The 23625-nt window shown below is 37.1% G+C and overlaps 1 protein-coding gene across 11 annotated transcripts in view; it reads left to right on the top strand.

Moving 5' to 3' along the window:
- Gria4 (glutamate ionotropic receptor AMPA type subunit 4) overlaps window positions 1-23625 on the top strand; it is a 359432-nt gene that overhangs the window by 295737 nt on the left and 40070 nt on the right. For 10 of the 11 annotated variants that reach the window (XR_005974752.1, XM_041657392.1, XM_041657389.1 and 7 more), the window contains exons 11-14: window positions 1420-1626; window positions 5661-6031; window positions 7986-8184; window positions 14567-14814. Coding sequence is in view for 10 of the 11 variants with exons in the window: in XM_041657392.1 (XP_041513326.1) it covers window positions 1420-1626; window positions 5661-6031; window positions 7986-8184; window positions 14567-14814 (1025 nt within the window). In the remaining variant the exon portion in view is untranslated. The remainder of the gene's footprint in view (window positions 1-1419; window positions 1627-5660; window positions 6032-7985; window positions 8185-14566; window positions 14815-23625) is intronic. The other variant, XM_041657390.1, reaches the window with a different exon arrangement.

The raw sequence follows: 23625 nt of genomic DNA, 5'->3' as shown, positions 1-23625 counted from the left end.
ATAAAGATATGTCACATAGTTTCCCACTGCAAAATCACAGGAAGTATCTCCATGAGAAAATACAATTTTCTGAAATTTCCTTATTTTCTTAAGTTTTTAAATTGGTATTTATGCTTGCAAGGTAATTATAATAAAGTCAGAATTTGTGTGGACCTATTGGACACTCTATAGATCAAGCTGCTTTCTTCTGTAGAGCTCCAAATGCAAATTCCAATTCTTTAACAGATAAATTTTTCTGGAGAAAAGAAAAAAAAACACTTAGAACAACCCTAAATTAAGGTTAGAGTATGAGTTTCATAAGATGAAAGTACATTACATCAACAATGTTGTAGCCAATGTCGTTACTACTTTTCTGAAAATGAAACACTGAGGTATGACCAGGAGTTCCCTCCACACTGTGTACTACAAACCTATCAAACCTATCTTTCTGTGTATGGATAGGTGCCAATAGATCATTCACAATAGGATGACTAAACCATCTCTAAAATTAAAGCCTTAAACTGCTGTTATTTAAGTGTGTGTGAGTGTGTGTGTGTGCTCAAAGAAAACAATTTAGCAACTATCAAACACCAAGAAACTATTGCATATGATGATAATGTTTTCAATATTTTTTCCTCCCATTCTCTGACGCAGAGGAAAACGGCCTCCCCTAAAGACATATTTCGTAGTAAACTTACAATTCATGAAGCACATTTCTTATTTAAAGTCAAAATATGGGACAGCAGGAGCAAAGTGAATTTAACACAAGGAACTAGAGACATGTGCCTTTAAGCTTCTTCAATTGAAGAACTGTAGCAAATGCCTTCTCTGAGAAAAGCATCTTATTTAACATACTTGAAATGGTTTTCTGAAAAAGAAAAGGTACAGAATATGAAGTTATGAGACCTTGATTAGGTTTTTAATACACTATAGTGGTCACTTTGTAATTTCCAATTTCATGAAATATTTTGGAAATATCAGTTTCAAGGCTAAAAATGATTAAATACTCTACCCTAGAAAATTACTAAAGTAAGGTGGGCAGTGGTGGCATGTTCCTTTAATCCCAGCACTGGAGGCAGATGCAGGCAGATCTTTATGAGTTCAAGGCCAGCCTGGTCTGCAGAGTAAGTTCCACAACAGCCAAGGTTACATAAAGAAACCCTAATGGATTTATTTATTTTTTGAATGTCATAGTACTAGGTACATGACAATCAATCAAAACAGTTTTAAATTTTAATTTTATTATTCAATGCAAACCAGTTTAATACAGTTCTAAGTTTATTTATATTCATCTATCTTATTAATAAATTCAAGCCACATATAATCACATAAATATAATAAATATATTCTTTTGTCAAAAAATTCTGAAACTATAGTTACAGAAAGGTTTTTCAGATGTTTTGTAATTTCTCCTTTACAGTTCTGCTTCTCTCATTGTAGGAATCCCCCTATGTTATGTACAAGAAAAATCATGAAATGTTTGAAGGAAATGACAAGTACGAAGGCTACTGTGTAGATTTGGCATCTGAAATTGCAAAACATATCGGTATCAAGTATAAAATTGCCATTGTCCCTGATGGAAAATATGGAGCGAGGGACGCAGACACTAAAATCTGGAATGGGATGGTAGGAGAGCTTGTGTATGGGGTAAGCAAACCTACTTATGAGGAATTTACTTACATAAACCTGAAGCCTCTTTTCCCTTGGGCATGTATCAATTTTTAAACATCCATTGACTGTTTTATTTTCTAATTTATAGCAATGTTTCAAAATATATTCGACATATTCAAACATTTCCCTATTTCATTAGAAATGCACATTCCAAAGAACAGAAGAAATAAAAATCCAAAATACAGTGTCCTCCAGATAGCACAGAGAAAGTAATAAAAAAAAAAGCGACATTGGCTTTAGAAACTGTGATGAATATGCATTCAACAGGTAGACACAGACAACTTCAATGATCAATCAGCAACCTGTTACTTGACAGATTCCTTCTAATAGTATAAAGTCAGTGACTACTTTATCTAATTGTGTGTATCCTTGCTATTCATAATTGTTCATAAGTGTCTTTTAACTAATTTCTAATTGTTATAGTATCCCAGTGTCTAAAATGTTCATCAGTATTGTGCTTCTTACAATTCTTCGAGCCACAGTAAATTTACATTTCAGATAATGTACCTTTTCTGTACCCCCTTTTCATTCAAGCATACATAACAAAACACAAAAGCTAGACTGATTTTCAAAGTAGGCCTCTAACACAGCATGCTGTGCCCTTCCCCTGAGCAAGCACAGTAGACATGGAATGCACATATAGATAGCCAAGGGCAGTCCCAACACAACACAGCAGGAAATTTCTGCCTCAATGAACAAGATCAAGGTCCCTCATTTTTGGCAGCCACGGTAGTGTCACAATCAAACCATAGTAATTCTATAATATGTTCCAAATTCAGAGTCCAAACTTATAATACACAGTAAGTTTGTGCATCCAGGTACTAATAAAAGAAATAAATGTATGAACTGAATTATGAAATATTCTAAATGCTACTTTGTAGTTTATAGATTCCACGTTCAAAGCACACACTCTCTTTTTGAAATGAAGAATTACATTGAGAACCATCCTTCCTCAGGAAAAAGTAAACAGACTCAAGATAAAGGGAAAGGTCACAGGAGGAATCAAATTCCTGGCTAGAACTGCAATGAAACAGTTTTAAAAATCTGCATCTCATTCTATTATTATTATTTAAAACTTTTTAAATTTAAAACCCTCTTGTTCACTCACTAAGGAGCCCTAGACACCCTGGTGCAGAATGCTGTAGAGCCTGTGCTTGCTGCTTCAGTCTTTGCAGATTCTTACAAGCTTTGCTCAGTTGACTTAGAGGGCCTTGTTCCCCAGTGTCCTCCATCCACTCTAGGGCTTTCACTCCTTTTATTCTCTATTCCACTGGGTTCCCTGAGATCTGAGGGGAGGGATTGCACTCGTTCCTATTTTCAAACTAGACATGAGAAACTTTTCCCAAAAGGTGCAGTACGGTTGCTAAGACGTCAGCAGACACAAGAAAATAGGTCATATCATAAAGCACCCAGTTTAACTTCCATAGGGAAGACTTGCCAGAGTGTTTCACTGACTCCAAATGAAGGGAATATGAAGTTTAAAAATAATATGCAAAATATATTTTACCATGGGTTTCAATGACCATGTCATAATGGGTTTTAAGTTCTGAAGGAGGAGTCCCTTACACTCTACTCTTAAGACTTTAACTTCTAATACTTCAGAAAATGGCATGTTTCAGATTGTTAGAACCATGGGCAAAATTCTTTTTCCCAAAATATGCTAGGTCAGAAGACGTAAATTTTTTAATTTTTCTTTTTTAAGCATATCTTTATAGTTATAATAGGGAATCCTAGGTATAAGACACAATTCTAAACATGTAGATAGAATTTTCTACTTGCCACTAAATAAATTGTTTAAAGGCTTTTGATTTTGGAGAATTTCAGATTACTAACTCCATCCCTACTTAGCTTTAGATGGTCTGACCTACTGGAAAAATTCTGGGATATCTGTTACATGTCTTCTCTCATCTCTGCATAAGTGTTGTGACTATATTTTATTTGGGAAAAATTGCATAAATAATAAAAAAAAACAAATGGTGCAAGAGATCGTAAACAACACCCATGTCAGAGCAATAGAAAGTCCTGAAATTACATAATTCTCAGTGACAGCAAAGAGATGTCGTACGGCTCTTAGTATGTCTTCATGTCTCTTATAGGTTCCCCTGACTACTTTTTACTGTTGTTTCTATAGTCTGTGCTTGATTCTTCACTTTTTCTTGCTTCCTTCCTTCCTTCTTTCCTTTCTTTCTTTCTTTCTTTCTTTCTTCCTTCCTTCCTTCCTTCCTTTTCTTTTTTTTCTTAACACATACTCAAATGCCTAGTTTGCAAAGTTTGAGGTAAAGCATAGTCATTTTCTCCTAGACAAAACTTATTAGAGAGAAAAATGACAAACTATAGAACTTTTGTTTACTCTTTGGAAACTGTTACTATTATTTTTATACATTGATTGCTTTGTATCATTTACATAGAGAGCTAACATACAACTATATAGGAACCTGACATACACTTTCAGGACACTCCCTGAATCAATCCCTCTGTCTTTCTCTGTCTCTCTGTCTCTCTCTCTCACTCTCAGCATACGTTTGCTCATCTTTGTACTTGATCACAAAAAGTAAAGAGCAATCTATTAATGACTTAACTCTAAAATTGCCTGTAGTATGAGTGATGGAGTGAAGGAGTGAAGAAGTGATTCCTTATTGTCACACCAATGGTGTTTAAGAATAAAAATCTCATCTAGATTCCAATGGAAACATCTCACACACTCTATTCTATCAGTCTGTAAAAGGTAACAAAACAAAGCACGCACAACAACCTCAGCATTGGCACACAAAGTCCACACACATTCTCACCCGTTGTACTGAGCTGTGATCATTATAACAAACCCGAAGTCTCAAGCTATGTAGCAGTGAATTAAGACAGGTTGTCTCTAAATAAATCTAAAAATTAAAAGTACAAAAGGTCAGTGTTTAAGAGCATTTGATGCTTTTGGCAGCAAGAGTAAAGAACCAGAGGTCAGCTCCTAGCACCATTGTTGGACAGCTCATAGCCACCTGTAAGTCTGGCTCCCTATTCTGACCTCTGAGGGAACCCGTCCACATGAACAAATACACATCTATCAAAATTAATAAATCCTGTAAAAAATGATAGCCTTTGGAGAAGATTGTGTCTAAATATGCCCTCTCTTATTTTGATGAGAACTATTTTCCTTTAAAGTAAATAAAACTATTTTAATTTGTCGTTTAAACCAGAGTTTAATTTTTATGGCACAATTTATAAAATTCTATTCAAGATGTTTTCCAGACTCAAGTCTAAGAGCTACCACAGTGTGGAAAACTCATTCAGTCTTAGTTCTGTCCAGATAAGCAGCAGAAAAATGTCATTTAAGGTAATTTAATTTGCATCACATAAAGACTACATCAGCACATGTTAGCATTGTCTAATTAAGGGTTTAGTAGGTAAACAGGCAAAAACACTGTCCCATTTTAGAGACACATAAAAAAAAAAAAAACTCAGGGTCACCAAACAATGAAAAGGGGTCTTGTGACTTTGATATCTGAGAATTAAAGATACTATCTTGTTTTAAAAGAATATCAGAAAGAGAAAATCAAAGAATGTCTATCACAGGAAGCAAATGGCAGCTTCCAGATTTTTGTGTGTGAACTGAGCTGGAATATGTTGTCAATAGAACAAAGATTTTTTTCTTTTTGATGAGACAAACACTGATCAGGTAATACCCTTGACAATATTTTTGAAGGTGGGCACAACAGTGTGTAACCCAAACACTTGGGAAAGCTGAGGATCATGAATCCAAGGCCAACATAAACTGCATAGTGGGATTCTGTCTCAACCTTTGTCAACTAAAGAGATTCGATGCGATTTGTGTATTAAATAGTATCTCATAAAACCAAACCACTATGTGTTTTATTACCTATAATTGACATTTATTACTGATGGCATCCAAATTTATTTTAAAAAACGAACGCAATACTGGTAAACTTTGCTGATCACCCTACTGCTGACTGCCCCATGGAATTTGCTGATGTGTATTTCCTTGTGTCTTTTCTCCACAGAAAGCGGAGATTGCTATTGCACCTCTGACAATCACTTTGGTGCGTGAGGAGGTCATCGATTTCTCTAAGCCTTTCATGAGTTTAGGCATCTCTATCATGATCAAAAAGCCTCAGAAATCTAAACCAGGAGTGTTCTCCTTCTTGGACCCTCTGGCCTATGAGATTTGGATGTGCATAGTGTTTGCATACATTGGTGTCAGTGTGGTCTTATTCCTAGTCAGTAGGTTTAGCCCATATGAGTGGCACACGGAAGAGCCCGAGGATGGAAAGGAAGGTCCCAGCGACCAGCCTCCCAATGAGTTTGGCATCTTTAACAGCCTCTGGTTTTCCCTGGGTGCCTTTATGCAGCAAGGATGTGACATTTCACCCAGGTTAGTGTTAAAACTGACACTCTTCACCAGTTCTCAGAGTTTCTGAATGTTCTCCATAGTTTCTCTGTCTTCTTCTCCCTGAGACAGAACACTATCTGAAATGCAGAAAAAATAGCAATTATCTCATAATCCTATTTTATAACTAATATCTTCTAAGCTAGCACAAACATAGATGCATTACAAGAAGTAATTATGTGATCCACTGCCACTCCCCAAAATTATTTTGTAATACTTTTCATTGAGTAGCTTTACAGGTGTTAACCAAATCTAAACTGTAGAATAACACCCATTTTTATGGTATCTCTTATCCAAAACTGTTGCTGTGGCTGTTATTGTGATCTGTCATCAAAAATTATTGTTGAACTTAACTCACATAACTTAAGGGAAATCTCTACTCTGGGATTTCTGCAAACGTGAATGGTGTGCTTTGTAGTAGATGTGGATGGTTTTTTAGGAAGCATTGAAGGAAGCTGAGCACCGGGGGAAGCCATGGAAATAGCTGTTTCTGCAGGGTCATCCGGATTTCCTTTCTTCCCTGCCACTGTGCGATTGTAACACAAAAACTCCAGCTTGCTACATAAAAAAATGGTTGGTTTCTCCCATAAGAGTAACTAAAAGAATAAGAAGGAAAATATCGGATTTTGTTTATTTGAAAAAAAAATATATGTTTAGAAATATATGTGTTTCCAAAAGAAGGCCTTTTGTAATCAATTCATCTGAAATTAAGACCCAAGAAATGACAAAAAAATCTTTAAATTTCAATAATATAGGATAAAGAGGCAAAAAGAAAGGATCAGAGCAAACCAAGTTTTTTGAACTGAAGGTTAAGATTATACTAAGTTAAAACTAACAGGTTCCACATTTTAAATCACAAATGACCTGATTAAAATTAGCAAAGAGGTCAGGGGGTAGAAGAACCACAGAAAATTCCAAGTTTTGCTTTACATAAAACAAGAAGTGTTTATGACTAGGGAGCTGATTCAGACTAAACCCAGAAATCTGAATTCAATTCCTAGGCTCTACCTGGTAGAAGAAAATAACTCCCCCCTGACTTCTTTATGTATAGCATAGTGCATACATGCACATGCCAACACACAAATAGATAAATACAATGCAATTTTTAAAAATTTAACTCTATATTTTAAAGCTACTTGGCAGATGTGGTGATTTACCTACAACACTCAGGAGGCTGAGGCAGAATTGCTCCAAGTATAAGAAAGCTATGGGGCAAATAGTGAGTTTCAAGCCAGCCTGGACTAGATAATGAGACCATGTCTTAATGGTAAAAATTAGTAAAATTAATTATGGACAATATTCCCTGTATTTTTTAAAATTTATCTTATTTTAACTTTTCTTCTGTTAATTACATCCCCCTACACAGCATAAAATATACTTTTAGGACAACTCTTCATCTCAAAGTAAGGTCTCTTGAGGCCAAATCTTCTCATCTCACTTAGTCCAGCCTCATCCTGACCTACATGGCATCCTCTCTGGAAGGTGTCTACCGTTGGGCAGAAAATCTAAACTCTGTTAGTTTAAACTCTAATCTCTCATTGTCTTCAACATGAAGAGAGTAAAACACTGCCAATAAAACCAGAATACCATATTGTGGTTTATCAATGGCTGCATCCTACTTCAAAGATGATGAACTATCAGAGAAGGTACAGACGACATTAAGCAATATTCCCTTTGCTATCTGCCAGAGAGGACAGTTCCACATTTCTGCCAATAAAACAACAAATTCATTTTGCCATGTCTTCAGTGGCACTTAATTTTATCAATGATGTGAAGTATGCCATTGTGCATCAATATAAGCCGCATTCTTAAGTAGACTAGCAGAAAATAGCACAATATTTGAAATTGTAACTTTTAAATATGGTTGAGAATTGGTGACATTTCTTTTTTTTCCTGTGACTTAGAAAGGTAAAAACTGTATAATTTTATCCATGTTTAGATCCCTGTCAGGTCGAATTGTTGGAGGCGTCTGGTGGTTCTTCACACTCATCATTATATCATCTTACACTGCCAATCTGGCTGCTTTCCTGACGGTGGAGAGAATGGTCTCCCCCATAGAAAGTGCAGAAGACCTGGCCAAACAAACAGAAATTGCATACGGAACACTAGATTCGGGATCAACAAAAGAATTCTTCCGAGTAAGTCACAGGAGTAAGAATAGCACCTTCATAATTCTGAATTCCAGGCAATGTTTACAACACTTATAACAGTAGTGTGGATTGGAACGCACAATGACAACAGCTGAGTGGCTTTTTCTAGGTTTTATAATCATAGTCTTAACTTACTGAAACTGATGCACATTGCAAGAAAAAACCTCTCTGAGAAATAACAATAGTCAAAAGGTAACCAAAGTCACATGGCTTGCCCAACATTCCAGTGTTACTAGCACTCTGATCATTTTACTTCAAAAAAGATTAGAACTGTATCTATCTGAGGTCAAGAATATAAAAATGGAAAGCAAACCTTTCTTTTAAAAGAAAGACTACATTTAACTTTTATATTTGACTCTCAAAACCTCAGTGCAGACTCTGCTTTTTCTTTTTTTTTTTCTTTTTTTAATTACTTAAAAAAATGCCAATCCAAATTCCTACTCCCTCCCTTCCTCCCCTTCCTCTCTCTCCACAGACCCTCCCTCCACCCCTCCAACTTTAAGGGAGTGCTATGAGCCCTGCCCTGTGGAAAGTCCAAGGCCCTCCCTACTATGCCTAGGTTGAGCAAGATTTACATCCAAAGAGAATAGGATCCCATGTAGCTGGTATATGCAAGTAGAGACACATCCCAGTGTGACTATCAGTGTGGCCTCTCAGTCTGCCCCAGATGTCAACCCCCTTCAGGGGGAGCTTGGTTGTTCCCATGCTCGTTCACTCCCAGTCAAGTTGGAATTGGTGAGCTCCCATTAGCTCAAGCAAACTGTCTCAGTGGATGACCCCCTCATGGCCTTGAATTCCTTGCTAATACTCACACTCCCTCCACTCTTCAACTGGATCTTGGGAGTTCAGTCCAGTGCTTGGATGTGGGTCATTGTTTCTGTTGCCATCTGTTGTTGGATGAAGGTTCTATGGTGATATTTAAGATAATCATCAGTCTGACTACAGCATAAGGTCAGCTCAAACACCCTCTCCTCTATTGCTTAGGATCTCAGTGCAGACTCTTTTATGAGCCAAATCACTCTGTAATCTATTCCATAGCTATGGTTTTCAAAGCAAAAGCTTTGCTTTCTTACAAAATGCTATTGGCAAGAAAGGTACCTCCCTAAAAAATGGTTCTGGAGACATCTATACAGTTGTATGTAATTTAGATTTGGTGGCTTTTGTTTGACAGTAAAATGTTTCAAGTTGGTATAACTGTGTGTTGTGTGGATAAAGTTCCTTTGACTTTTTATTACTAATGAAGGGTGTTTGTCTTAATCTGTTCTATTATTTTTTTCAGTTGTACCATTGGGGTTAAATTGTTTTTAACCATTTTTAATATTTTTTGAGACAGTATTTCTCTATGTAACAGCCCTAGCTATCCTAGAACTAGCTCTCTAGACCAGGCTGGCCTCAAACTCACAGAGATGATGCCTGCCTCCTGAGTACTGGGATTAAAGACATGGGCCGTCACTACCTGGCTGGTTTTTTGTTTGTTTCATTTTGTTTTGTGTTGTTTTTAAGTTAACAAATTAACTAGTTTAGTTCTGGGATCTTGTTCAGATATGCTATTATGCTTTGTTTTTCTCAATGCTTCCCTGTCACCTACGGTCCCCTTCATGTCCCCCATGTTCCCTTCTTATGGGTCCTTCCTACTCCAAATATCCCTTCTTTTCTTTCAGTTCCCTTCTAATTTGCTTCTTCTTAGGTATACAAAACCTACTGAGCAACGTACACTCACAGATACTACCAGCTTATTTTGTGAATTGGGGGCCAAAATATTAAAAGGTGGCCAATGTAACATTTCATAGATATTGAAGTAGATGATAATGAATATATGTTGTATTTAATATTGATTAGTTTGATATTATTCTAAATAATACCAATTATTCAGAATGTGAGAGATATTTTACTATTTTCTAAGCTTTGTATTTGAAAGCAATGATAGCTTATCTTCTGAACTTTTCAACAGCGTCTGAGAGAGTGACATATGTCATTTTTCTCAGTAGCTTAAAAATAAACAAAACCAAATTTATACTCTATGATCTGGCTTTAAATTTACTTGACTTTCAATTAGATACCTTTTAAAGAAGAAATTTTCATTTTTATTTTGATTATATAGTATTACAAATATTTATATAAATCTAAATTAACACCAAATCACTCAAAACTTGATGAAATAAACCAATGAGTATTGTGCTTAGTGTTGAGTATTAGCCACAAATATTGATTAAAATTTCAAATGATCTGAAAATATTTGTGAATTTTTCTGAATGACTAACTCTTATGACAGTAGACGTTATTAATGTTGTCTGGATAAAGTTACTCAGTCAAGCCTTCTCTTAATTTACTGAAGAGCTGGTAACATTTACTGACATGTCCTGGAAGCCGTCCTGTATCTGAATAGAATGCTGTCACTTCCCTTCCACAGAGAAGTGATGAATGGTGTCCATTAAATGATAGAATTGGCAGGTTCACCACACTGCCTTGAGTAATGAAAGAGAAAAGACATATCGTGTTGATACCTGGGAAAAACAAATGATAGCTCACTGGAAAGATCTTTAAAGGCCAACACAGTGCAAATATTGACCTCTTAATCTTATTAAAAAGTTTTATTTTTTTTTCCTGTTCAAATTCTGAAAACTGGTGAGACAGATAAGAGGTTGTATCAATTAAAACACGTGTAAGCAATGAAAGCTGCCTCCATTGTTCAAGTCTTCTCATACAAGCTCAACCCCAATCAAGCCTCTAATTCTTTCTCTCTTGCCCAATTTCAGTTTTAAAATGGGAATATTTTTATAAGTTTAGGTATATATTTTTACAGAACATTCCAAACAGAAATGGGTCAACAAAGTCATTTTCTTAGGCAAAACTCTTTCAAGAATGTGTACATTTGGGTCTTCTGATAAAAACAACATTATTTTCTGCCCTATTTGCCTCCTTCCTGCCATTCCCATTCATGGTGACCTGGTTTATATAAACCATTGGTCTGAAAAGCAGAGAAACAGAATTTGAAGGGTATTTTTATACTTGTCCGAAATGCTTTTTTTTAGTACACCATAATGGCACATCTGTCAGCTCCACTCAGCCATCTCAGGCAGCAAGTGACCTACAGGCAACACTACACAAGAAGGCATTGCTTTTTCCCACTGCAAAAACAATGTAGGCCATTCTTGGGGGGAAATTACACATGCACTTGCCTTGGCTTCTCCCTGTTATGAAAGTCCCTATACTTGGGTTTCTGCACATCTTGTTAAGCTTATACTTATCAAAGCACTGTACATGTCACTCATTACAGCCATGGCATTCAAGCATTTTATATTACACACCTAACTCAGATTCTGATTTTCACGGCAACCCAAACTGAATCTTGTTTCTGTCATCAGTAAGCTGGAAGAATAAGTGAGCTTGCGGGTTAGAATATTATCCACTAAGATACAGATGAGACGTCCCCAAAACACAGTCTTTGATTCCTATACCACTAACAGATAGAAAGTAACTAAATGTCCATGAGAATGCATGATATACATTTTCTATTAAAAGTAGGTATGTACAATAATTTGTGTGTAAGGAATGAGAATAGCTTTATTAAAATTCTAAGCATTGTTTGAACTAATACATTAATCTTGAAAATTGTTTCACAATAATGATGAAATGAACAGATGTGCTATTTCCAATTCTTATAAACTGACTTTTACATGATCTATACTTATTACCTTGAGCATATCTACTTCCCATGCCTGATTTTAATTAGACTCACAGTTAAGAGATTTTGAAATGCAAAATGTCCATAAACATGTGCTTATTAGCTTTCTGGGTCTGTAGAGTGTCCCTGATTTTAGCCCATCTCGTCAAATTTGTAAGTATTTGCTAGACCTCAACCATTAACAAACATGCTTGCAGCCCCCAGGGCTGTTATTTCTGGTTTTATGCTTTTTGACTCCCTTTACAGTTTGCCTGTTGTGTGATCTTGTCCAAATCAGTGCACTTTCAGTCAGACTCAGTATTTCTAAACCTTGCCAGAGTGACGAGATAAGCCCAGCATTCCCATGAGTGGTCTGCCCTTCAGAACTTCTGCTTAGGCCTCCTAAAGTCATCACAAACACTGTGTGGATTCATCTTTTATTCCTTAATTTTAAAGAGAATTAATGCAGCAGTAATTTTCCTCATATTAGTGGTATAGAAGTGGATTTTCAGAGCTAGGTGAATCTCTCAGTGATTAGAGTCCCCACAACTTACCTAAAGAGTAGACTGCCAACCTAAAACTCCAGCCACTTGGAAGATGGAGATAGCAGATTCCTCAGAGCAAACTAGCTAAGCAGATTCTGGGTTTGACTGAGACACACTGCCTCAATGAATAAAGTAGAGCAATCAATTGATATTGGAATCATCCCACTATCAATTTCAGATGGCCACATGCATGTGCACTTGTGTGTACATGCATGCACACACATTTTCCCACATATATGATAATATGAATACACTTACATGTATACCATAAACAAACATACATGCAATGAAAAAAGTAAACATTCAAAAATCTATGAATGTCCTAAAATTTTTTAATCCTAATTTTTCTCCATGCTACTGTTTCCTTTTGTTGTCTTATTTGACAACAGTTATTAGCAATAACTGGAAAGCTGCCATGTAATTAGTACTTTTCTTGTATTCTTAATATTTTTTCAAAATGGAGCTATAAGACAGATCAGTTGGCAAAGTGTTGGCAGTGCAAGTATACAGACCCGAGTTTGATACCCAGAACTCACTTAAAAAGTTGAATATAGCCGGGCGACGGTGGCGCACGCCTTTAATCCCAGCACTTGGGAGGCAGAGGCAGGTGGATCTCTGTGAGTTCGAGACCAGCCTGGTCTACAAGAGCTAGCCAGGACAGGCTCCAAAGCCACAGAGAAACCCTGTCTCGAAAAACCAAAAAAAAAAAAAAAGTTGAATATAGTGTTGTAGGCTTATAATCCCAACACCAGAAAGGCAGGACAGGCAGGTCCTCAGGACAGACTGACCAGCCTAACTATCCTGTCGGGTCAATGAGAAACACTGCCTCAAAAAACAGGGTGGGTGGAACCTGAGGAAAGATACCCAAAGTTAACCTCTGACCTCATGCACATGTTCATGCATGCACACCCATATAGACATGTAAGAGTGGACATGCACACACACACAGACTCACCAGAACTTCTATACTATGGGATGTTTTTTCAAGTGTGAGTAGCATCAAAACTTTTCAAAAGCCCTTCTAAATTGTTCATTTCTCACATTCTTTGTGATAGAACAAATGCAATGATGAGCATTGGTCTGTGGTAGTGAGCTATCAAACATGAATACTTGCTGGCACTTTTCTATCTTACCAGAAGTGTATTTTGGAAACTTCTGAGTTCATGTGTCTCTTTTTCACATAGAAATGTATTTGGGGAGCTGTTGGTACCTCTCAGTAACTGAAAGTGCTCACTTGCAACAGCCTCAAAACTGGGTTTGAGATCTAGAACCCATGAAAGGAGATAGCTGTCATTCGACCCCCACACATGCAGGCTGGCACCCCACCCCTAAATACACACACACACACACACACACATTAATAATTAACTAAATTTCAGTTTAAAATCCAAAAAGCTTAAGTAAACTAAGTAGTGAGGGTAATAACGGTAGACAAAGTAACTTTTAAAAATCAATAAGCATCTTGACAAGAGACACAAGAAGAGACTGACACTAAATAAAGTATGAAAACAGAAATCACTTCTCTTTATTCTCTTTAAAGCCCAGTGTGTTGTCCTAATTGTTGATGTTGTCAAATTCAGTCTCATGCTGTGTGAGTCATCTAGAGCTTGGATATTGTTCAGTGGGTACTCAGTTTGTAAACGCCAGCACTTTTCTCCTGTCTCCTTAATGTTCAAGGGCTGACTTGGTGTGGACCAAATTTTTGAGTCTTGAAAAAATTATACATATAAATAAAATGTCTCTAGTACAACTCAAATGAAGAATTGAGAAGAGTTTCACAGAAGCAGCAATCAGGTCTGATCCGATCTTTCTCAGCCTCATCAACAATATGATAGGATATGTGGTTTTAAATGTCCAATGTTTTTCAGAACCTTCTACCTATAATAACAACAGCAACAACAATATCCAGTAAACAGTAGTGTAATCATTACTATGACAAATGGTGCATGCTTTTTAAATCATGGCTATAAATGTCTGTCACTTGGTTGATTTTCTAAAAGAATGTGAAAAGTTGAACTTCTGAAGAATTGGGTTTCTGCCAGGAAAACTGAATTATGGATAATGGAATGACACCAAAAGACTTACCATAACCGCGCTTTTGTTCGTATTAACATGCTGTTCCCTTTTTTCCTGTATTTAATTTTATTTGCATTTCCTCCAGAGATCAAAAATAGCAGTGTATGAAAAGATGTGGACCTACATGCGATCAGCAGAGCCGTCTGTGTTCACTAGGACTACAGCTGAGGGCGTGGCTCGTGTCCGCAAGTCCAAGGGCAAATTTGCCTTCCTCCTGGAGTCCACCATGAATGAATACATTGAGCAGCGCAAGCCCTGTGACACGATGAAAGTGGGAGGAAACCTGGATTCCAAAGGCTATGGTGTAGCAACGCCCAAGGGTTCCTCATTAAGGTGGGTGGAATAGTATAACAATAGATCATGCATTGTTATAGTATTCCACCTTCCCTGATGTCCCTGAGAGACTTATTTTACTTTGTGTGTAAACATAGTATGTTTGTTGGTTTATTTTCAGTTTTTTCCATTTCATACTTTTGATCAACAGTCAGGCAAAAGCATTTTTTTATTTGACTCCAAAATGATCATAGTTGACATTCATCCTTGAAGGCCATATAAAAACCAACATGGTTGAACACTAGTTGCTTGCAGTGGGCCTAAATTATGGATATTGTATCTTTCTAGAGCTCATCAACTTTTGCTGTTGTTTCGCCCACCAAAATTGATGCTGCCTGCTGCCATTGTGTCAGTAGTGACTCTACATTTTATCGTTATGCTCAAACATCATGCCAGCCTCTTAGTCAGAAGAAATCCTCTTCTTTTCAATAGAGTGATTTCCTTTTTCCATTTCAATATTTTGTTTAATATGACATCATTCTATTTCAGACTATGATGAGGTTGCACTGGTACTGTTTGAAATCATGTCCACTTACAAAGCGCAGATATGCTCTAGCTTTATGGTGCTTGCTCAGGTCACACTCCCATATATTTGAAAGGGAGTGTGGTGTAAGTAAGATCTGTAAAGTTAGAACAAGTATAACTCAAAATTATTTGTAGATAGAGTCTGCCAAGGGGCTCAAAAGAAAAGCATTGCCTGTATAGGTTAAAAAGGAGACTTGCAGTCTTACAGAAGTACTGATCAAATCTGCCCTTTGCATTCTCAACATAGAAATTTCATGTTTACACCCAGGAAGCAGAATTCCCTATTTTCCTTAAGTACTAAAGGCTGCTTTGAACCTACCAGAGCTAGAGTGCCCCCCCCCCACCGCCCCACAAGTGATACCTGACAAATCATTCTGGTCTCAGTGCTGCTTAGGAGAGAAGCACAAAGCTCAGATTCAAGAGGAAATCTCTCAGGCTTTACTAAAGGGCTTAACCAAGAACCTGTCTTGAGAAGTGATGTCTCTGGTAAGCCACTGAAAACTGAAGGTAATGATAATTGTACTATTGCCCAGCCACAATGAAAGCAATGCCAATGCCCTGTGGTTGTTTTCATTGGCTTCAGAAAGGGGACTTCGATGTTCTTGGGTGTGCCGGGTTGGGGAAAGATTGAGATATCTATTTGAGAAACAAATATGGGTACTGGGAAGGGTGATAGTAACTCAATATAGTGTGTGGGGGTGGGTATTCTGTGAATGGAAAACTTTTTTTTAAAGGAAATAGGTACAGAAAGTAGTTAGAAAACACAAATTTGAGTACAGATTCTGGCAGCTCTGATCTCTGGTTTATTTGAACAAATATCCCATATAAAACTAGAAGGGAAAACACCACACTAATAAATTACCCATGAAAGAACCCTAACTAAAAGATTTCAGCCTCTTAAAAACTTAAACTACCACCAAGATGTTTAAGACTTTGTTGATATGTCTTGTACAATGTGTCATAAAAGGTATATAATTTCCATAAATCGGGTATCAGAAAAACTTCTGTTGAGGAACCGGTACAATAACACTTTAATGTAAATAACTTATAAGAAATACAAAGCTGAAAGCAACTATGACTTGTGTGTAGATCCCTGGTCAGGCTATTGATTACATTCACTGGCTGTCTCTCTTAATTAATTCCCGGTGGATATAGCTGCCATGTCCTGTGTCTTGTGTCTTCTGATAAAGTCAAGCTTCAGGGACTGAATTTGGCCCTAAGATACAGTGCATCTGCCTCCCATTGATGGCTAGAGAGTTTCCTCTTAAATGGGTCACTTTGTCAAATCGACACTACAAGCATTGTTTGGGGCGACCTCAATGAAGGACTTCATCTGTCCAGAACTGTAATAGTGAGTGATTGGCTTCTCCCTCTTTTCCTGTCCTCACTAGATCTTGTTAATGAGGCAATTGTTAAACTCAACTTCCTGGATGGGGAGTTTGTTTATGCATTTTGTTTTCTGTATGACACAGTTTCCTGAACAAGCTGGCCCCTACATGCAAAAACCACAGTCATTTTGTCCATGTCTTTGAGAGCACTGGAAGGACACTGAAGGCTAAAAGCATTCACCTTTTCCCTATCTCCACTCCCCCATCCTCAGCCATGTAAGCAAGGTAGGCCCATTAAATTGAAATTCTCATTCTCCTTCCCCTAGGAGATTTGTCTTTCAAGAGGTGCAAACCAATACAGATTTTAACTGTTAAGCATATTTTGCATATATGGATAAGTTCACATTAATTGCATTCAAAAAGCAAAATCCAGAGGGCATCATCAGACGTCCCTGAAAGCTGTCTTGTCTTACTCATTCAGCAGAAACTTAAATCTGCTTTCCCACAGGAACTATTTTTTCAAATCTGGTTTTGCATTCATTGCTCTGCTTATGGTAAGACATGTGTATGTCATTATCATTACCTGTGGCTTCTTCGTAGCCTCTCTTGTGATACACTAAGTAACTGAGAAAAGATAAAACAGCATTTTTTTCCTTCTGTGTTGTGTAATCATAACCAGATAAGACTGGCAAACAGCTGACCATGTTCCTTTCACCTAGAGTTTTAAGCATCCATACTTTAATATTTGTTCAAAAATGTGATGGGTGGTGGTGGTGCATGCCTTTAATACTAGCACCCAGGAAGCAGAGGCAGTCAGATCTATGTGAGTTCAAGTTCAGCTTGGTCTACAAAGACAGTTCCAGGACAGCCAGAATTGTCATACAGAGAAACCCTGTCTTAAAAAAAGAAGTAAAAACAAACAAACAAATAAAACCAAATAATTTTGCTACGGAATAAATGTCACAGAAAAGAAAAATCGAGTGACAAACAGAACAAGTTGTCGAGACTTTGTTTTTTACTGTGATCTTTAAAAGAAACACAAGTAAGATCACTGTAGAGAGTGCATCTGTGACTAATCTGAAAAGTGTCTCTGTAGGGGCTGAGATGTATCTGCTCAGCAGTAGAGTGCTTGAACAGCAAACACTGGGCTCAAAGTGCAAGACCAGGTAATGAAAACAATCAGAAAGTCACCTGATATAAGTGGCAGATAATGATAAACAGATAAACTTTGATGTTAATACCATTAACATTATCACCTGAACATTCAAATTTACCATAGTTCAGCTACCTTTTGCACCTATTGGCCATAATTATGTATACCACAATAAAGTTATATGAATTACTTTGAGAATACTACCAACTTTACTACATTTTCCATGCTATCTTAATTATTATGCTCACAACTTTACAATGTGATAAATAAATTCATAAGCTTTTTAGAGTGATTTTGGTTAATAGAGATGTTCAAACAATTATGTAGTTTTAGATGAGAATGTTCATTTTTAAATATTTATGTTCTCCAGCATCTCCACATAACCACCAAGGAATAAAGCAACGAATCTCATCTGCTGACTTATTCTGGTCCTTATAAGCCTTTACATCTTGATACAAATATCTGAAGGCAAATTAAAATCCTGTAGTTTCCAAAGCTTTTATTAACAATAATAATTCCCATGTAAAATTTATCTTCTCTGAAGATGTTTGTAGAACTGTATCTAAAATAGAGAATTTCTTCAGACATCAAAGGAAAAGGGTGATGTTTCAAAAGAGGATAACTCTGAGTGGGAATTCTGAAAACATTAAGGCCTGATTGGACTTGGAGATGCTCAGCTGTAGGAGCTCAAAACAACAGCAGCTAGTCTTTGGAAACTAGGTCTGTCCTGGTTCCTGTGAAGCAGGCGATGCGAGTCTCACCGCAGCAGCATGGCATGGGGATAGGGTACTAAGAGAAGGAAGTAGAAACCAGCGTTTCTTACTAGACTGTCTCTTTCAGTGTGTAGCAGATGTTTGGACCAAATTCTTCATGTGTTTCCAGGGCAGATGTGTGAAAAATAATATTTTAATTTGTATGTGAAAGATGTATTACCTTATATATAAAATTTATAATATATAAAATTTCTAAGACATATTTTATCTTAAGTTCAGATGCATTTAAAAAGTTTAGAGAAATGAGGTTGACTGCACACTATGTGTGAGAATCAAATTTTGATTTTATATCAGAAACAGGTCAGCTTTTAGTACTTAATATAAACATAGAGAAGCTAAATACACAAACATGAGTCTTGTACTGTCTTGGTTGGGGTTTCTATTGCTATGACGAGACACCATGTCCACAGTAACTCTTTTTTTCCATCTATTTACTTTACATCCCGGCAACAGTCACCCCCTACACTCTCCTCCCAGTTTCTCTCTCTCTCACACCCTCACACGCTCAATCTCCTCTTCCATCTCCATTCAGGAAAGGTCATGTCTCCTTTAAGTATCAATAAAACATGGCATAACAAGATGCAGTAAGACTAAAGCGCCTCCCCATGTGTTAAGGCTGGGCAAGGCAACCTTGTATGAGAAGTAGGTTTCCAAAAGCCAGTGAAAGAGTTGGAGACAGTGTTTCCTAAGAGAGCCAAGTTAAACAACTGCAGCATATATGCAGAACACCTAAGTCGGTTTCATACAGGTTCCCTGGTTGTCAAGTCAGTCGCTGCTAACTCTCATGAGCCCAGGTCAGTTGATTGTGTGAGTTGTGGTGTCCTTGACCTCTCTGGCTTCTTTACTTCTTTGTCCTTTTTCTAGTGTTTGACTGTGGGTCTCTGCCACTGCCTCTGTCAGTTGCTGGATGACTCCTCTCAGATAACAATTGGGCCAGACACCAATCTGATCCCAAGAGACAGCCAGTTCAGGCTGCTTATCTTCTATTGCTAGGAGTTTAAGCTGGGGTCCTTTCCATACATTCCTGGGAGATTCCTTTGTGTCCAGATTCCCCTTACACCCAAATGCTTCCCATCCCCTTGAAAGCTCCTCAGTACAGTCTCCCTCTAGGACCCCCCCCAACTTAATCACTCATTTTCCCATCCTCACCTGCCCTCAGTCCATTCATGAAATGTCTTCTATTTCCCCTCTTTCCCAGTGAGATCTGGGTGCTCACCAATGAACTCTCCTAGTCTCTCTGGGCCTGTGAACTGTAGCATAATTATTCTTTATTATATAGCTAATATCCACTTACGAGTGAGTACATGCCATGTTTGTCTTTATCAGTCTGGATTACCTCACTCAAGATGACTTTTTTTCTAGTTCCATCTATTTGCCTTCAAATTTCCTAGTATCCTTGTTTTTAACAGTTCATTAATATTCCATTATGTAAATGTACCAAATTTTCTTAATCCGTTTCTCTGTAGAAGGATATCTAGGTTTTTTCCAGGTTATGGCTATTACAAATAAAGCTGCTATAAACATAGGTGAGGAAGTGTCATTGTGGTGTAATTGAGCATCTTTTGGGTTTATACCCAAGAGTGATATAGCTGAGTCTTGTGGTAGGTTGATTCCCAGTTTTCTGAGGAAATGCCACTCTGCCTTCCAAAGTGGTTGTGCAAGTTTTCACTCCCACCAACAAAGGAAGAGTATTCCCCTTGCCCCACATCCTCTAAGCATAAGCTGTTGCTTGTGTTTTTGAGCTTAACCATTCAAACAGGTGTAAGATAGAATCTCAGAGTCATCTTGATTTACATTTTCCTGGTAGTTAAGGATGTTGAATATCTCCTGAAGTGTTTCTCAGTCAGTTGAGATTCTTCTGTTGAGAATTCTCTGTTTAAATCTGTATGCCAGTTTTTCAAAAGGATTATTCGGTTTGTTGATATCTAGTTTCTTGAGTTCTTTATATATTTTGGATATCAACCCTCTGACAGATGTCAGATTGGAAGACCTTTTCCCATTCTGTAGGTGACCACAGCAACTCTTATAAAGGAAAATATTTAATTGGGGTGGCTTGCTTACAGTTCAGAGACTCAGTTCATTATCATCATGATGAGACATGGCAGTGTGCAGGCAGACATGGTGCTGGAGAGGTAGCTGAGAGTTCTATATCTTGAACAGGCAACAGGAAGTGGTCTGTCCCACTGGGTGTGGTATGAGCATATATGAGCCTCAAAGCCTACATCTACAGTGACACATTTCCTACAACAGACCACAACTATTTCAACAAGGTGATACTTATAATAGTACCACTCTTTTTGGAGGTCATTTTCTTTCAAACCACCACAGATATTAATATTATGGAATTCCAGTTGGCTATAAGTACCAGTCACCATGGTGTAATGGCTAATGTTCTAGACTCTGAATCCAACAATGTGAGTTTATATCTCAGTGCAACTTTTTCCTTGAGGAAGAGAGTTGGTCAGTCATCCTAATCAACTCAGACCGTGAAACCCAATCTAAACGGACTGCCCCTGTATGCTTCAGCAATGCTAGGGTCATGTTTTACTTTCACTTCATAAGTGAATCAATGTGCATTTTTGTCTTCTGAAAGTGAGATGTAATAGATTCCAATACAATAATGCAGTTTGACACAGAATTTTATTAGTTTTTTTCAGAATTTCATACATGTGTACAGTGTATGTTAGTCAGACCCTCTTCACATTCCCCACTAATTCCTCTTGGTTTCTCTTAACATGGTTCTTTGACAATTTTATTTGCTCTTCCTTTTTAAAGCAAAGGCCACTGAGTCCTGTTAGTGCTTAACCTGACCCCATGAGCCAATTTGAAGCCAATTACTGAAGTAGTGGTCATATCACCAAAGAAAAATTCCTTTTGCTCCCCCAGCACCTGTTAACTGCCAATATAGATCCTTAGTTAAGGGTGGGGGCTTAAGAGCTGCTTTCTCATTATGTTGCAATTTTAATAGGTTTGATCTTTAAGCACACAATTTTTATATTAAATATTATGGCAAAAATATCCTCCATATTCCTTATTGACATGTGGACAGATGCTGTAGAAAAGTAGACTTCTGTAATCCCATTTTGTTTTGGATAGCGTCTACCTGGCTAAGGATTAGATGGACAGGGCAGAAACTGGTTTCACCTTGTTGCAATTTAAAATAAAACAGGCTCACACTAGCCCAGAATGGAGTATAATACAAGTTTATTTATTTAGGGGTAAATTCACAGAAAAAAATAGTGATCAGCAGTCCTCTGCATGAGTGGGGAAATAAAACCGAATCCAGCAACCAAAGGACTCACACATGAGCCTACATATATAGTACCCGAGACCACGCCCAAAATGGGTGGGCATCCCAAAGGAATTTCCACAGCACTTCCCCCTTTTGTCTAAATGAGAGTGTTACAAATCCAAACAAAAATATATAATATAAGAAGAAATATCAAGTATAAAAATAGAATTACAACCAGCATAAACAATATCAAGCAAGAAGCATATGCAAAATGTTTCAATAATTATCCTATCCTAAGGACTCTAAGCCTTCTATTAAAAATGGCTTGGCTAGGTCATGAGAGGAAAGTAACTATGACTATTGAGTCTTCAACCCAATCAACGACCTGACAAGGGAGATAATATTACTTGAGTAAGCAGGAAGTGCAATCAAGCAGCTTCCAAAATTTGTAATAGATGACAGAGACAACTGGCTGCCTGAGCAATCACCGAAAGTTGGAGCAACCAACTTTGCCTAAGGCTTAGAATAACTGACAAAACATTTTCAGAGGCAGGAAAATTTTCAAAACCATATTACCCTGTCTTGGCAAGGTTTGGCAGTCTTTTTGCTGGTATCCTCCATGTCCAATCTGGACAATGTACATTTTGTCAGTGGTGAAGACAGGGGCAGCTCTTTGCCCAAAGGCCAGTTTTGCTAAGAAGAAAACAAACTCCAAGTGGAGTGTCTTTTGTGACCAACATTCTCTCAGTAATAGATCAGTGTTTCCAGGAGCAATTGTGTCTCATGTCAACAGAATCCTAAGTTATTTAAATGTCATATTCTAAAGTTTTATTGGAGTGGTTGAAGATTACCTATTTATGGGGTAATAATCTCTATGCATCTGAAGAACCTGGTTACTCAAACTATAAGTACGACAAACATGTATGTCTATTGACCTATAATTCTTAATATCAATATAGCCTAAAGACTAAGACTTCATATTAAAATATTGAGCAATCCTTAAACATCTATGTAGCAAATGAGGACAATGACTTCAAAATGTAAACAATGCATAAGCATCTTGATCAGAGGTAGAAATGTATACTACAATATGATAAATATATTCTAAATTTGCATCAATATACAAAATATCTAAGCAGAGGTAGAAAAATGCATGCATACTATATGAAAAAATAATTTTGCATAGGTGCACAAGTATTGTAAACACATAGGAGCATATTCAATATAACAAATATAATTTGAATTTGTATTATTATACAAGAATCTATAGCAATGTAAATTATCTATAAATAATAGGTCACAAATATTCTCACTACTACTATTATTATTAGTGTGACTAAGCTCACACTAATCTACCTAATATCCCATCCAATCCCTTTTCTTTTTCTTTATTCAAAAGAGATCCCTGAGCCTACATAATTTCCACCTCCAACCCTATACCACTTATAATCAATCCCTAATAAATGTCCCTAACCCTAAGGACAAACTTTGGTGGGAGAGGGGATATTGTCTTCTAGAATTACTTCCAGCTATTATGGGGACAGTGTTATTTCTATGGGATCCTGTAAAAACTAAAGTGATGCTTATGTTTCAGGTTTATTGTCTGGTATAAATGTAAATAGTCTCTAAGTGCTCAGTAAGGCTTTTCTGAAGTTCTTATTTTAAATTCTGGCCAGAACATTGTAAGAAGGTGCACCATCTCAGCTAGCCAAGTTGGAATCATCTTTAGTAGCTTACAACCAAAACTGATCTTAAAGTGGTGTTGTCAGCATAATGACATCATATCAACCATGGGGAATC

This window comes from Microtus oregoni, unplaced genomic scaffold, assembly GCF_018167655.1.
Source record: "Microtus oregoni isolate MIOR12 unplaced genomic scaffold, Mior012 000008F_ref0000371, whole genome shotgun sequence".
Classification (NCBI taxonomy): Eukaryota; Metazoa; Chordata; class Mammalia; order Rodentia; family Cricetidae; genus Microtus; species Microtus oregoni.
Note: the sequence above shows the minus strand (reverse complement) of the source record. Positions and strands in the feature narration are given on the sequence as shown.